General features: G+C 38.5%; 1 protein-coding gene across 1 annotated transcript in view; it reads right to left on the bottom strand.

Moving 5' to 3' along the window:
* The window catches only part of LOC107044016 (prostaglandin E2 receptor EP2 subtype), a 77,430-nt gene that overhangs the window by 4,479 nt on the left and 57,467 nt on the right, over window positions 1-15,484 (bottom strand). Inside the window, exon 3 of the mRNA XM_029126532.1 lies at window positions 9,971-10,148. Coding sequence (XP_028982365.1) covers window positions 9,971-10,148 — 178 coding nt within the window. The remainder of the gene's footprint in view (window positions 1-9,970; window positions 10,149-15,484) is intronic.

Below are 15,484 nucleotides of genomic sequence, written 5' to 3'. Positions count from 1 at the left end.
AGAACTCACGGAATACGGAAACGTCACGCAGTTACCTCACAGGTTACACGTAGGTTGTAACCCATCAAAAATCCGCATGATTATTTATTCATCTAATTATTATAAACAATTTGTGAATGATGAATAACTCATTAAGGGGTCTCCTCAGTAATATTTTAGGGCATAGAGTGGGGGTAAAAATCAAAGACGCCGACAGTCAGCTGCAACTTCTAGAAAAAAAAATGAGATGAAAAATCTTCGCATCCTTTGATACAAACTATCCAACATCAATTATTTTTACTTTATTAGAGATAATAACTTCCTCAGAAAATGATTTTTTAGATTGAAAACCTTCCTATAATTATAAAAATTGAAATAAATTAGCGATGTCAACTTGGCCACAGCGCAATTTAGTTTCAAGGGGTTGGTACTGATTCGGTCGATAAAAACATATTGGGGACGCTTAATAACAAGACGCCCTCTATGAATGTCTGCGTTAAGGGTGCACATCTACGATACCCAAGCAAATGGGGGCTTGTGTGAGCGCGTGTGTGTATACCTCTTTGACGGCCATATTGGCAAAAAACAGCGCCCTCAACGATATTTCCTGTTCCCAATACTTCCTGAGTATCACCGTGTCATGTGGCTATGTGCTAATGGAGTAGAGGTTATATCAGCTCATCGTAAACAACAACAAATATTCGTTTTCCAATAATTGATAACAGCGCTCAATAGTTAATTGTGACAATGGAAAATTCAGAGGGAACCAGGGTCAGATATAAAGGAAAATTCATCAAGAAAAACCGTTTAAATCAGCTGTTTAAATCGGCAAGAATAATAAAGGCAGAACAGTTCAAGTGGTTCAGCCGATCCACGACGAAGAAAACGGAGATGTGCCAGTGAAAAAAGAAAATTACAAAATGAAGGAGTAGGAGGAAACCCACAAGATGAAGAAGAGCAGAACAGTCCTGATGAGTGGTTTGAATCTGCTGATAATGATCCAGGAGAATCAGTGTCCCCAGAGCCATTTACTGGCAATCGCATTGTGGATTTGAAGTTATTGGGCGAGGCTCTCGTATATGAAGCATGCAATCATCCTCTGTCTTTGAAGGATATTCAGGCAGAGAGAAGAAGTCTGGGTTCATATTTATTTATCAAATGTTGGGAATGTTTGAAGATACGGAGGGTGCCTACCAGCAAATGCCTACCAGACCGAGAAGATGGCAAAAAAGAGAATTTCGAGATAAATTTTCAAGCTGTTCTAGGTAAATATAAAAAATTCTTGTTCTTCGCTGCTGGTATTAATAATAATAATCGCTGTTGGTATTAATAGATTGTTAAATTTTAGAGGTTGTATTCATTCTGGAATTGAAAACCAATCAATCAATAAACTATTGGCACTCATGAGCATCCCCCCTTCTATTATAACGCCTTCCAGTTCTACGAGAAAAAAGTAGGCCCAGTTATCGAGACTATTGCTAGAGAGAGAGCTGCGACAGAGCGACAAAAATTGGAAGGGAGTTAACAATAGCGAATAAGAATGATATTGAAAAGATGGTGTGAGTATTTTTCGAGAGGAACTCCTGTGTCTATTTTTCGGCAATTCAGAGTGAAAACACCCATCAGTGAGGATGGTTTTCGCCGAAAGTTTGCAATTGAAAAACAAATTTCCATTTATTTCTACAAAAGAAAATATTTTCAAGAAAGAATTTCTACATACATTCATTTTATCTGAAATGAACTTTTTTTTATGAGTTTGTCTCAATCAATCGAATTTATCTTGAAATATTCTCTATTTTTTAAAAAATACTCTAGTGAACCTTTTTTTATACTCTATTGAGTCTTTGTTCTTTTTTTTTAATTGGAAAATCGGCGAGTTTTCTCCCAGAATCATTTTTGTAGTAGGTTGTAGTAGGTTTTTGTAGTAGGTTTTGTTGTAGTCTACAAGGCTATAAAATCAAAAATAAAGAGAAGGAATTTCGACGTGGTGACTCGGAATTATCGACATTGGCTAGTCCATGGATGAGCATTTCCGTAGATAAAGCTCACTTATGATGTTCTTATGATGTTTATATGTTGAGACAGTTTGCATGCAACGTTTTTACGTTGGCGGATTTCCTACTTCAACTCACCACTGTACCTGATGCTCTAAAGAAATATTGTAACGCGAAGGAAACGAGACTGAAATTGGACAGCCTTTCAGAACTATCAGGAATTGTTTCCACGCCTTTGAGAAAAAAATGGCTGAGGGGGGTATTGGCTTGGATGATTTGAAAAATGCTTTTGTCAGAGGTGGCGAGGATGAAATGTTAAAATTATTGAGGAGTAAAGTCAATTACAACCCTTGGTCATTCAATATTGCAGATTGTTATACAAAAATTGGAGATTACTTGCAGAAGATAACACCAAAATAATTACATCACCAAATATTTTGTTTTATAAGATTGAAAAACTAATGTGATTAAAAAACATCATTCTGTTGAATAAATTCAATTGTTTATTATTCAGAAAATGTCAATTGAGTTTTATTCATCCAAATAACCCGCACTAGAATCTCGCGCATGCGCGTCGAGTGCTCTGCCGCGATGTTGCCCAACATCGTGGCAGAACCGCGACGCGCAGTCTTACCGCCATTTCCACATAACCAAGTATCTATTCCAAAAAATTCTGTGGTTTTTCAATAATAACTAAATAACTAAGAGATAAAACATGATGAAATTTCATGAGTAAAGAGTTGAAACATAAACGGTGAGATAGATGCAGAGTCTGGACGCCCAGCACATTGCCCATCCTAGCTTTTTATCGTTTTGAGGCGGTGTCTATCCACCCTGTGCATAGGCCTTATTTTTTATTTTCTGAGTTTTTTATCCACATGATAAACCTATTCCGGGTTCTGAAAATTAATTTAGAACTACTTGAATATCACACTATCCAATTCTCCACATTGTGGCACATTTCCGAATTTTTATGAAAATTACTGAGACTCCTTAATTGCCACGGAAAAGCAGGCCCAATGATAAGAATCGATTTATATACGTAGAAAAAGAAAAAAAATTCACATTTTCGGTGAGTGGTCACCCATCCAATTCCGAACCGTACTCAATGTTACTTAACTTTAATGATCGTCTGCTGTGCTGAAGTCCAAGTCCACTATCCTGTAATTCTTGGAAATATAACATTCCGATATGCCAGATAAGGCGAGGATTCGTATTCTCTGACGATTGACTTATGATTATTATGCCAAAACCTTAATTCTGACCCTTATGTTTTACCTTTATTTCTGACCATTATTGCTGGCCCTTATTAATGAACCTTATTCCTGACCCTTGAGACCCTCAATTTTGACTTTCCATTCTGACCCTCGTGACCCTTATTTCTGGCGTGTATTTTTGGCTCTCATTTCTGACCCTCGTGACCCTTATTTCTGACGTCTATTGTTTATCCCCCTTTCTGACCCTCGTGACCCTTATTTCACACGTCTATTGTTTATCCCCATTTTTGACCCTCATGACCCTTATTTTTGACATGTATTTTTGACTCTCATTCTGACCCTCATGACCCTTATTTTCGACACTCATTCTTGATCCTTATTCCTGACTCTCGTGACCCTTATTTCTGACGTTTATTTCTGATCCTTATTTTTTACCTTCATTTCTGACTGTTGATTTTGATCCTTATTCAGTGTACTGACGAGTTCTCGACCAGTTATGCCCGGCTAGACTTGGATAATTGAATGCCATTAACACTTTATAAGGGACAAATGAGTTACAAACGGGTTGAGCTATGTGAGTTAGTGATCGGTGGTGAACTCATCTATAACCGACAATAATCGTCCCTACGAGTATTGTTGCGTTTGGAACCTACGGGTTACACGTCAGGTACAACCTACGACTCAGTAACCTGCAACAAACTCATAGGTTCCAAATGCACGTTGGGGGCTCTCGACGAAATTTCTACTCGAGTAGTGTCGAAACATACTAATTCTTCGGCTTGGCAGAAATTTTTCACGAGTTCCAAACAGTGCCACCTATGGCGATATTTGGTTCCACTCTTACAAAAAGCCAATGAGAGATTCTCTCATTAGAGAAGCACTGGCATTTGCCCCTACCACAGTGAGAGGATAGAGTTACCAGGATTAGAAGAAGTCGAAGATTCTTTCATCACGTGCCTCAAGAATGCTAGTGGAATCGGGCGCCTACTTGACGGGTTAAGGAAAACCCTGAATATGACTGTTCCTTATACGCGGGACGAGATAGAGAGTTAAAAATGTAGCACGAAGCTTCTTTCAATGCTCCTGGAAAGTGGCAAAATTTTCAGACGAATCAAAAATTAGATGCTGGATCGCTGGTCGATAACTGGTGGTATATAGGGAAGGTGGGGGCAAAATGGACCGGAAGCTAAATGGCCCACTCAGAAAAAGGGGAAATTTTTTAAATTTTTTTGTGGGAGTTCGGTGAGGGATAAATGGGTTTTGTAAGGTATAACACTCGGAATTGACGTATAAATCGAATTGAATTTATTCACCACAAACGTGGCTTTGTGTTTACACCTTGAGAGCTGGAAGTGTAGTGTCTCCCGCGACAACGGTATTATATCATCCGATCGAGGATGTCGGATGAATTATTACGAATTGTCGCGAAAATGTCCTACGATAAAGGACAGCGATATAACGGCGACACGTGTCACGGTACGGAATTCGGTTGCTAAGCCGAGCAACCGAATCAGCTCTGAGAGAAAAATCCACATAAAATCACAAAAATAATTTCTTGAGTGAAAAATATCGCATTCATATTTAATCAATTTATGATAGGTTTCAGACAAAAAGTTGGTGCTCTTCGGGTTAAGGAGGAAGTTATTGAATGATAAGATAATGCCTTTTTTCGCAATGAGATAATATTTCTTAAAAGACAAGACAAATTTGACAGAAAGAAAAGAAGATATTACTTTCCTTCGAATTCACAGCGATTGATCGTAAGCGACGGTTATAGTTTTTGACTATCTGGAGGTTTTCCTCTGCATAAACTCTCTATTCATTCAAAATAAAAGTCTCTGATCCATAATTCACTGAATCAAAGCTTTTAATATTTGTAGTCATTTGCTCATCCTCTGACACGAAAAAACCGATTTCTTGTGGCTAGAAATTCTCATTTTATCGTGAAATATTCATGTTCAAATTATGAACACTACTGAAATCTGACATTGTCTGACACATTATCCGGAATTCTTCGCCCATGAAATTTATCCTGAAGAGATGAGATATTTGGCACAAGCAATTAGTTTTGTGATATTATGTACATATTTCACTCCGTGTACTTCTGTCAAACCAATGTTTTTAGGCTGCTGGTTCAGAAACCCTTTCTGCAAGTCCAGAAAGCCTAGAGGTGGGAAAAAACAGGATAGAGGTAAAAGCAAGGTGAAAGACTAAAAAGAACTCGGACGAAGCAAATAATGTTTCCTGTATTTATTATCGAAAGCGTTTCTATGAGAGTGGAGGAGAGTGCAGAGAGAAAAAAATAGCAGAAAAATTATTGTGCTGGCAGGGTAATTTTTCCGGGTCCGTCCAAATGAACCCATTTTACCGTGCAAGCACAGTAATTTTTCTGGTATTTTTTTCTCCGTATGAATTCAGTGCTAGACGTGCGACGGATCGACTAAAGGGCTCTAATTGATGATGACTAATTGGTGAGCAGTGTTATTATTGTTATTACTTATTGTATTTAATTTACTTTCTTGATACTTTATGAATTGAATTCGTCATAATAAATAATTGGACGAAAAAGATGTTCTACTGTTCCACCCGCCAACCCACTCTCTCTTTTCCACCCTCTAGTCCTCTTCTTTTCTTACCCTTCACAAGTCCCCCACCCATCGCCCACAATCCCTCCCCTCCTTACTTGTGGATGAATTTAGAAAGAGTAAATTTTTCTTTCAATGGTCCATTTTGCCCCCCCCCCCGGTTCATTTTGCCCCCACTTCCACTATCATAAGTAGAGTATTATTTCTAACATTATTATTTCTGACCCTCGCACCCGACTCTTATGATGCTTGATTGTAACTCTTATTTCTAACCATTCGTTTTGATCAGTATTCAATTTTGTGGTTTCTGACCCACATATTTGGCGCTTATATCTAACCTTCATGGCTCACCATCGTGACAACCCGAGTGGAACTCAGGTCTCGATCAGAAACTGATCAAGTCCGATCCGAAATTCTGATCAGGCATGTTACGCCTCTGCCTTATGTTTTTCAACTAGGGAAGTCCTCCACCCCCGTTTTTGAAGCCCTCCATCTATGAGACGGCGTTCCTCTCATATGAGAGTTCTCATATTTAGGACCTCTCCCGGTGTATGAGATCCTCCAAAAATTCGACATTGATTCGAGAATATTTCATTGTTAGAAACCATCCCCAAATCCGTTGGTTTTCATCATTCAATGCAAGATAAAAGTTGAAAAGAGAAGTTTCTAGAATCTAGAACCTCCTTTCGAGAAACTCTAAAGCTAATCGACTTTTGTGTCATCACACTGTCCGTAAAACGTCGTCTTAGTCAAACGAGAAATTACTTTTTATGAGATAATAATTGTATGAGAATTTGATGAATTCATTTCTCATATTCGTCAATGTTAGAATTCATATAAAAAACTGTCAGTGATAAATAATTTTTTTTTCGCATTTTAAATTTATTTCTCTTCGCTACACTCAACGACTCACGTGGAGTTTGGATATAATATTTTAATATGTAGTATTATGTATCACAATATGTTGCATAAAATCGCCGGAGATCAGATTTGATGCATTATCCTGACAAAATGAATTGACATGAATTCGGTTACATATAACAAATCAATTTAATCAGAGCCGATGACTTTGAATTTTTTTGGTTATGGATTATCTCCCTCCTGGGATGCCCCAGGATGGTGATGATTTGCAACTGGAGCGGCCGACCCAGCGGAGAGGTGAGGATTCTGAGAGGCCCTCACAAAAAATTTGGGCAAGAAGGGAGAGAGTCATCAGAAATTTTCGTGTCCGGCCTGAACATCTGGCATCTGAGAATGAGGCTCTAACGCCATCCTCCCGAGGAACATTGATTTGCTCGTGCAGCTTAAGAGCAAGATCGAAGAGATGAAGAAGCAGGCATCGCGCATTCAATGTGTGATTGATTTCGTCACCAATGGTAGGGCATTCACTGTTCCGAGGACCCGAGTCAAAATTTTACCGGGTCTCCCGACGTAGTTTCAACGTTTTGAACCTACATTGCTTTGATGTTCAAATTCTCCGCCGAATTTTTACTGTACTTTCAACTTATCTCAACGTGACGGCTCATGGACATTGAAAAACACTCAATATCCACCGCATTTTAAACGTACTCTCAACGTTAATGACGTTTGTTTTATGTTAATGTACGTTGTAAGTTTCGACGTCCACATTTGATTGTATCAAGGTCATTATTGACGATAATTAAAAAATTCATTACCGTGTTAAAGACTCACGTAACTAAATTATTAGTGTTAGTACATTAATAACATTAGTTTGAAGTTCAAACAATCGTGCGTCTGAAGCGTGAATTGGGTTCAAGGGTCAGAAGGGTTAGTTGAGTATAAGGATCAATTGAGTATAACGGTCAGATGAGTATAAGGGTGAGTTGAGTCCAAAAGATTACGCGAATCTAAGGGTCAGATAAGTGAAAGCCTCAGTTGAGATTGAATATCAGTTGAGTTTAAAGGTGAGTTTAGCCTAAGGGTCAAAAGAACACGAAGAGTCAGGCGAATCCAAGGGTCTGTTTTGCAAGGGTCAAATAATTAAAAACCTCAGTTGAGTTCAACTGTCAGTTGAATTTAAGGGCCAGTTATGTGTAAGGGTCAGATGAGTCTAAGATGAGAATAAGGGTCAAATGAAACTGAGGGTCAGGTGAGCCAAAGGTCATCTGACTTTTAACTTAACCTTTTCCTCATCTGACCTTTAGATTCGATAGACCCTTCGTACTCTTTTGACCCTTAGCCTCAACTGACTCGTAGATTCGCGTGATCCTTCACACTCAACTGACCCTTAAATCCGCCTGACCCTTTGTAGCTATTTGACCCTTAGACTCAAGTGACTCCTAGATTCGCCTGATCCTTCGGACTCAAATAACCCTTAGACCCATCTGACCCTTAAACTCAACTATCACTGAGACGCATCTAACCTTTAAACTCAACTCAGACATGTACTTATCTAACCCATACTCAACTGACCCGTATATTCACTTGACCCTTTGTACCCTTTTGACAGTCAGATTCTTGTGATTCTTCAAACTCGGCTGACCCTTATATCCACCTGGCCCTATGTTGAAGGTTTTACGCTTATTGATAAAAAAAACCATCTGGCCCTCATACTCATCTGACCCTTAGATTCATTTGACCCTTGAACTCAATTGACCCTTAAACTCAACTGACACTTGAACAGAACTGATCCTTAAACTCAACTGAGCTTTTTACTTATCTGACCCTTACTGAACTGACCCTTACATTCGCCTGACCCTTCGTACTCTTTTGACCCTTAGGTTCAACTGACCCTTAGACTCGCGTAATCCTTCAGACTCAAGTAACTCTTACACTTGTCGGATCTTCACACTCACTGACTTTTATATGAAGGGTCCGACCCTTAGACGCCTTAGACCTATATGGATTCTAATTCCCTCTCATCTCCTCCCCCTGCTCCTTTCCTCTTAATTTCCTGTATTACTCTATTGCCTACTTTCTTTCTGTTTTTTCCTATTTTTCTTTTTATTAGTTGCTTATATAAACCCGAAAAAAATACAACTCGCCACAAGCAACTGTACAGCTCAGAAGCATACCAGGATATCCTGCGATTACTGAGCTTGAGCAGTAACCAGTAAAACCAGAAAAAGGATGGATAACCGAAAGGGAACACGGCAGAACTACAAGCAGGGATATCTCGAAAACCAATGGACCGATCCGTTTTTTTTCCCATTTTTGTTTCACCGAGTTAATAATATTTATGTTTTTGCCATTCTTTCACTGATTAATTTATGCAAGATTTAATCAATTAATCAATGTTAGAATGAAACTGGTAGTGTGAAGAGGAAAGAGGGGAGGAAGGAAGGAAAGAATGTACGGTGGAGGAACGTTGGGGATACGTTTAGTTTCAACCTAATTTCAACGTACAATCTGGAAAAAATGGAAAAAAGGGACGGTATTTACATCGAAAGCAGGTTGAATCGGTGCATTTGAGCCTGTATACTGGACAACGTACTTTCAACGTCCTAAACCCACCTGTGGACCTTGAAACTACGTTGGGAGACCCGGTAAAATTTCGACTCGGGTAACTTTTGCGCGACCAACGGAGTGTTAAGGAAGAGGACAAGCGGCTCAAGTATCAACCGCTCCTGTTTGAGCTATTTAACCGGACCTTCAGAGTAAAATTGGTTGTCTTTATTTTTGGTTCTCGGGCGGATTGAAGCAGTTCTCCATTGCTGCGCTGGAAACCATCCCGGCCTGTAGGCGTAATGCCTTCATATTAGCTGACCAAATGCAGAAGGCTGTCTTAATTGGGTCCTTCCGTCTACTTAGGCAATTAGGAAATGTTTGTATCGGTTAGCTTGCGGGGTGGTGTTCAAGGTGAAGGTGGAATCCCCGAGGATCGCTCAGCGATATCATTTACGAGTAAAAAAAGGAAACAAAATAATAATAATAACAATTTGTCACTGAAATCTGGATAGATTGAAACATAGTTCGTACATTGCCTGACAACTATAATGAACGTCCTTAAAAAATTTCAAATCAATGTAATTTTTTTGTCAGAGATGAAACCCCTTAATGGTCAGACAATTTTGATATATTTCAATACAGCGATCAAACGATTTCGAGGTATTTGGTTTTGATATAAAATAACTTCATGTATCTTCTTTTATAAGTCAAATTCTAGTTACACAATGCTCACTTTCGTCATTTTTACTATAACAGTTGTCGGACTCATTTCTTAGTAAGTACTCACCGAAGGAAAACCAAACGTAGGCATAGGCCACATCCCGAAATTCTGCTGCCTCCCGGTATCTCATACACTTGGCATCCTTATAATATATGCCAAATCCGAATAGAGGTAGAGTTGTTAGAGTCAGAGCTCCGATCCATAGTAATAGCATACATCGTACTATCACTGGGAACGTGATCCGCTGTGAAAGAATGGATCAATTGTTTTATCATCAAAAGTTTTCATTACAAAGTCATGAGGATAATATGATAATGATTTAATTTATAAGAGTGCAAATCAGTATTACATTTTCGATGGAAAACAAAATAACAATATGGACTAGGTGAATCAATTCGCAGTATGCAATTTTAGTTGTGAGATATGTACCAAGCTCATATGAATCTCAATTTATACGGGATAGAAAACAGCAAAAATAGGAGATAAATATGGAAAGATCCAGATCAGAATTTAAACAGGTCACCCTTCACGTCGAGTCAGATTGTAATGATGTGAATTGATCAGGTCCTGATCAAACGTATACGGCCGTTTTCGATCCAAATTTGATGGCCAGTTTTTCAAGAAAATACTTCCTGCAAGCGCTCGGGATGTTTAACTCTTCGAAACGTGACACTCTCATTTGTTTGCAACGAAATTACCGGCAAATAAACGATTATTTTGAAGCTCTTCAGTCATTACTACTAAAAATGGAATGGAATTCAACATTTTTTGAGCAGCAAGGAGACAAAAATTGGCTAACTCACTTGAGTTTCCAATTAATTGAGTATTTAAGAATTTATTTATCTAAATTGTTCTGATTTCTTTTTTACGCTCGAAGCGCGCGGACGCTCCAGTTCCATACGGACGCCACGAAACAGATCACAATACGTAGATAAATTCTGTATAATTCATGAAAAAAGATTAAAATCGTCCAACAAATTGAGTGGCAAAAATTACCAGGAAAGTGATAATAGTCCCGCAATAGCAAAAAAATACTGAAGAGCATGCCACTGCTATGGATGCAGTTCATATGGATGGAACTAATCCTAAGCTCACGAGAGCTAACGCGGCGTGAGAGCAAATCTAGGAGCACGAAGTATCGGCAAAAGTTAATTGGAAAGGAAAAAGGAAGAGAAAAATGAGTGAGCAATACTCCCGAAAAACTGGACAGTAGTTTGAATACCCCCCTTTGAACACCTAGAAGACACAGGTCAGAAAAATTCAAATTAACGCCACCATTGTCGGCCCAAAATGTCCGTGTTTATTAACAGCAGTGCATCGCTTTGAACAAATTGTGTTCACTCAATTTTTGATTGTCTTATCCCTATTTTTATCCATTTGAATGAATCTATGAAAGAGACCGGGGTAAGGCCCTTTGTCACTGTTAATGAGCATGTATTAGGGCCTCTAATTGATCAAAAACAATGAAAAAAGAAATTATTATTGTTATTTATCGTTAATTATTCGTTGTGAATTATAACCACTCATCTGTAATTGAAATGCAATGAAATTGAACATTGAAAAAATTTGCTACAATTGAGATTCGATTCGGGGGTCTTCTGATCCATCGTTGAGCCATCTCTGAAACATCTTATGGTGGTCCATTTTTTCACGAACGGGATGTTTACCAACCTTACCTGTCTCCATCAATGCAATTATCAAAAATTAATTCAATAATGACTCTGATGAATTGATGGGTCAAGAATTAATTAATTTGATCATAATAAATGAGGATGCACCGAGAGAAGAACACATGATAATCCCATGCCAATCCCTTCAAAAATTAGTGTGCCACCCACTAGCTATGGGACCAAACAGGGCTCTTATATGGCACTCTAATTTTGAAAGATCTTACACTACTTTTTCGTGGGATTCCCTTAAAAATTCGGGTGCCAAATCATTCGAATTCTTTCGTAATCATGGTTTGGTCCCGTGGTTTAGCGAATAGCACACTAATTTTTGGTAAAATTTTCTCTCCGTGTAATAATGATTATGTGATCTAACTATAAGTAATCATAATCTAACGGGCCGATCTCATAGATGTTGGTATGCTCCTCAATTTTTGAAGTTCACGAAAAAAAAACAATGATAAGTTGATATTTAATTGAAAAATAGTGTACGAGTATCAAGTGGGCTGCGATTGAATGCCAATTGTCAGTCAATGATGGACTCGCCGATGTTCGGCGAGCGGATATTCAGCCGATGTTTGGTCTTCAATCAGTGCCCCGGTATTCGGTGGCCGGATATTGGACTGATGTTTGGCCAAATCCCAAATCAACGACTGTGAAGTAACAGAAAAAAACTTATGAAGTGAATATTCGGAAATGGAGAGAATAATCATATTTGTCACATCCTATGGAAAATAATGTGACCCATTACTTCCCAGGTAGGGTGAGGCAAAATAGTCGAACATCAGGCCGACATCGCCGCTGATATACCTGATTATCGACGACAGGTTTCGGCCAATGATCTACCTAACCACGGAGCGTTACCTCGTATCATTAATGCCGCTGAGCCCGTGTAGAAATTCAAGGGGAGCTACGGCTGAAACTCCGCTGACGTGCTCAAATCGACTCACTTAAATTATCTTTATTAATTATGGTGCGACATCTCAGCAATTTCCGCCCTCCTTCATCGCGAATCGACACAAATTACAGAACCCCCTCCCTTGCACAATCATCTGATCATCCGTAATATTTGAATGTCCGCAATTTTTACATTTTCTGAGGGAATTTTCATTAAAAATCAGAGAAAAAACTTTCAATTCTTAGTGTGATTTTCACTGAAAGTGGGTATGAATTGAAGTACATTCTCCTTTCAGCCACCTCCTTCGCCCCCTTCATGACTTGTTAGGAATTAGAGGGCCTCCCCCCTCCCAAGCGCGCGGTATACTACTTGAAAGTCCCCACAGATCATAATACAAGGCTGAATGGCTCGTGATTTAAGAACTCACTGATTCTTCAAGAACCAAACTTTGAGGGGATACACCATTGAATCTCGAAAGGTCTGAAATTGCATGAATTCGATGGGATCTCTTTGATCCGTTTATCTTCGTAGAAAAATGTTAAATGAACCAGTGGAGGGCGAGTATTGAAAGAAACTATAAAAACGATTTTCGAAAAGTTCTATGTGAGTCGCAGTTGATGAATTGAGATTGAAATAAAATGTTCAGAGTACCAACAAAGAATGTTCAGAGTACCAACAAAACTGAAGATGATGCATTTGTATAAGAGATTCAGTAAAGTGCACTTGTCAATTCTAGATATTTTGAAACTCGATAGTATATCCCCTTCAGAAACTAATAGTTTAATAAATTCAATTGATAATTATTAACAGTTATAATTATTTCAAATTATTTTACGCAAGAAAATCTCAAATTTGAAAACAATGTAATGCAATGAAGGGTATTCATTCCAGGACATGTGTAGCATAATCACCCTGTAATTTAACATAGTTTTATATCTGAAAATGGATTCCCTAAAAAAATAAATTCTTCTCGCAAGAAAATGATTTCTTGGTTTTTTTTTATTCATTTATTTAAGCATTTTAACCAATCGGTTTACTCTGCTGTGAATAATAATCATTATACAAATAATATACAGAAGCATAATTAATCGCATATAAAAAACAATAATAATAAGTTATTTACATTGGTATTTTATACATTTACTTCAATTTTCTTTAAGAATAGGTCAATAGCCATAATTGCTTTCATGTTAAGGGTACTGAGGAAGACTTTTACATCATAAGGTAGAAACATCTTTTCAACTTTCAGTTTGCTTATAAGTTTTAAGCGCTCATCAGAATACTTTGAGCATTGCCATAAAATTGATTTAAGTCTTCTTCAGGATATCCACATTCGCACTCTGGAGAGGCAATAACACCAATTCTAGCTAGAGAATTTGCCAGACTGTAGTGGTTGGCCCTTACACGATTGATCCAAGTCACTGTTCGACGCGACAAATTGTGCCCGTAAAACCACGGTTTTCTACCTTTTTTGTGAAACCATTGGAAGTATTCAATGGCCTTATCAAGTCTCATTTGATCAATCTTTTCTTGAGTGATTGCAAAAGCTTCATTTTTGAAATCTTCCCTGTAATCCGTAAAAGGTATTTTATAGTCTTGGTTGGCTTCTAAATTAGTAGCTTCATTAGCAAGTCGGTCTGCCTCCTCATTTCCTTCAATACCCCTATGAAATGGCACCCATTGAAATTTAATGTCATTATTTTTAATACTCAGGAGCTCTTTGGCGTTAAGAATATAGTTGCTTCCTCTGATATTCAACACAGGTAAGGACAAGTATCTAAGCGCACTAAGGGAGTCAGAAATAATGAGAAAGTTGTGATCCGGATTAGCGATCGCTATTTTAACAGCTTCATTGAGTGCTGCACTCTCGACTGTGAAAATAGATGCTTTACCAGCATCAGCGCCAGCGCTAAGACTCTGTCCAATTGTGGCTGAAAGTTCAATTTTTCATCTAGGATTAATCCTAAAAATTTTACTTGGGTGCTACATTTGACAGTGCACCCTCCAACTGTAACTGAGGTGTCTCTGAGGGACACGTCTGTTATGAAAATGTAAAAGCTCTGTTTTATGGGGCGCAAGTGACAGGCCAACTATCTGTAGATTTTCTCCTATAGTTTTGACAGATTTTTCTAGAATTCTGGTGCTTTCATGTACTGGCGGACAACTAATGTACAAGGCTACATCATCAGCAAATTGTGAGTCTTGTACATCCCGGTGAATACCATCAGTAATTTTTGACACGTAAATGGTATACAGCAGTGGGGAGAGCACTCCCCCCCTGTGGGACACCCCTGTATACCTTTCTGGGAATTACATTGCACTGGGAGATAATTTCTCTTTCGTATGTAAGGAAATGTACAAACTTGACCAAGTTGATAGGACATACTAAATCAGCCAGTTTTTCAACTAATAGGGTGGTGTCGACATTATCAAAGGCTGATTTTACATTTAGAAAGACTGTGAGTGTCTCGCGGTTCTTTGTAAGATTGTGATCTGAGTATAGAACTATATTGCTTACGTTATCGTGAATCGACCTTCCACTTCTGAAGCCGCTTTGGCTGCTTGGCAGAATATGGTTAAATTCGACCCACCATTGTAGACGATTTTTCACCATCGTTTCAAATAACTTACAGAGATGTGATGAGAGAGCAATCGGTCTAACGTCATGTCCGTTTGACTTAGGTATAAAGTGCATGTACTGGGATGTCCAGTCTTTAGGGAAGACTGAGTTAGTGTACATGGAGTTGAAGATGTCGATCAAGATTAGCTTGTATTCTACTGGTAGCTTTTTAATTACCTCATAATTAATGTCATTAAGGCCAGGCGAAGATGTAGTTTTGTGAGTTCTAAGGGCCTGATTGAATTTAACAAAATTGAATGCGTTCTGGAGGATTTCATTTTCTTGGCATCTCGGAATGTATTCTGGGTTTGTGGGGACACCAAGGGGGGCTGAGGGTGTCAAGCGCCTCTGGTATCTTGGATTCAAATTGGAGATGGTTCTGTTTATTTCATGAG

Source organism: Diachasma alloeum, unplaced genomic scaffold (assembly GCF_001412515.2).
Source record: "Diachasma alloeum isolate Michigan unplaced genomic scaffold, Dall2.0 Dall_scaffold_00661, whole genome shotgun sequence".
NCBI classification, from domain to species: Eukaryota; Metazoa; Arthropoda; class Insecta; order Hymenoptera; family Braconidae; genus Diachasma; species Diachasma alloeum.
Note: the sequence above shows the minus strand (reverse complement) of the source record. Positions and strands in the feature narration are given on the sequence as shown.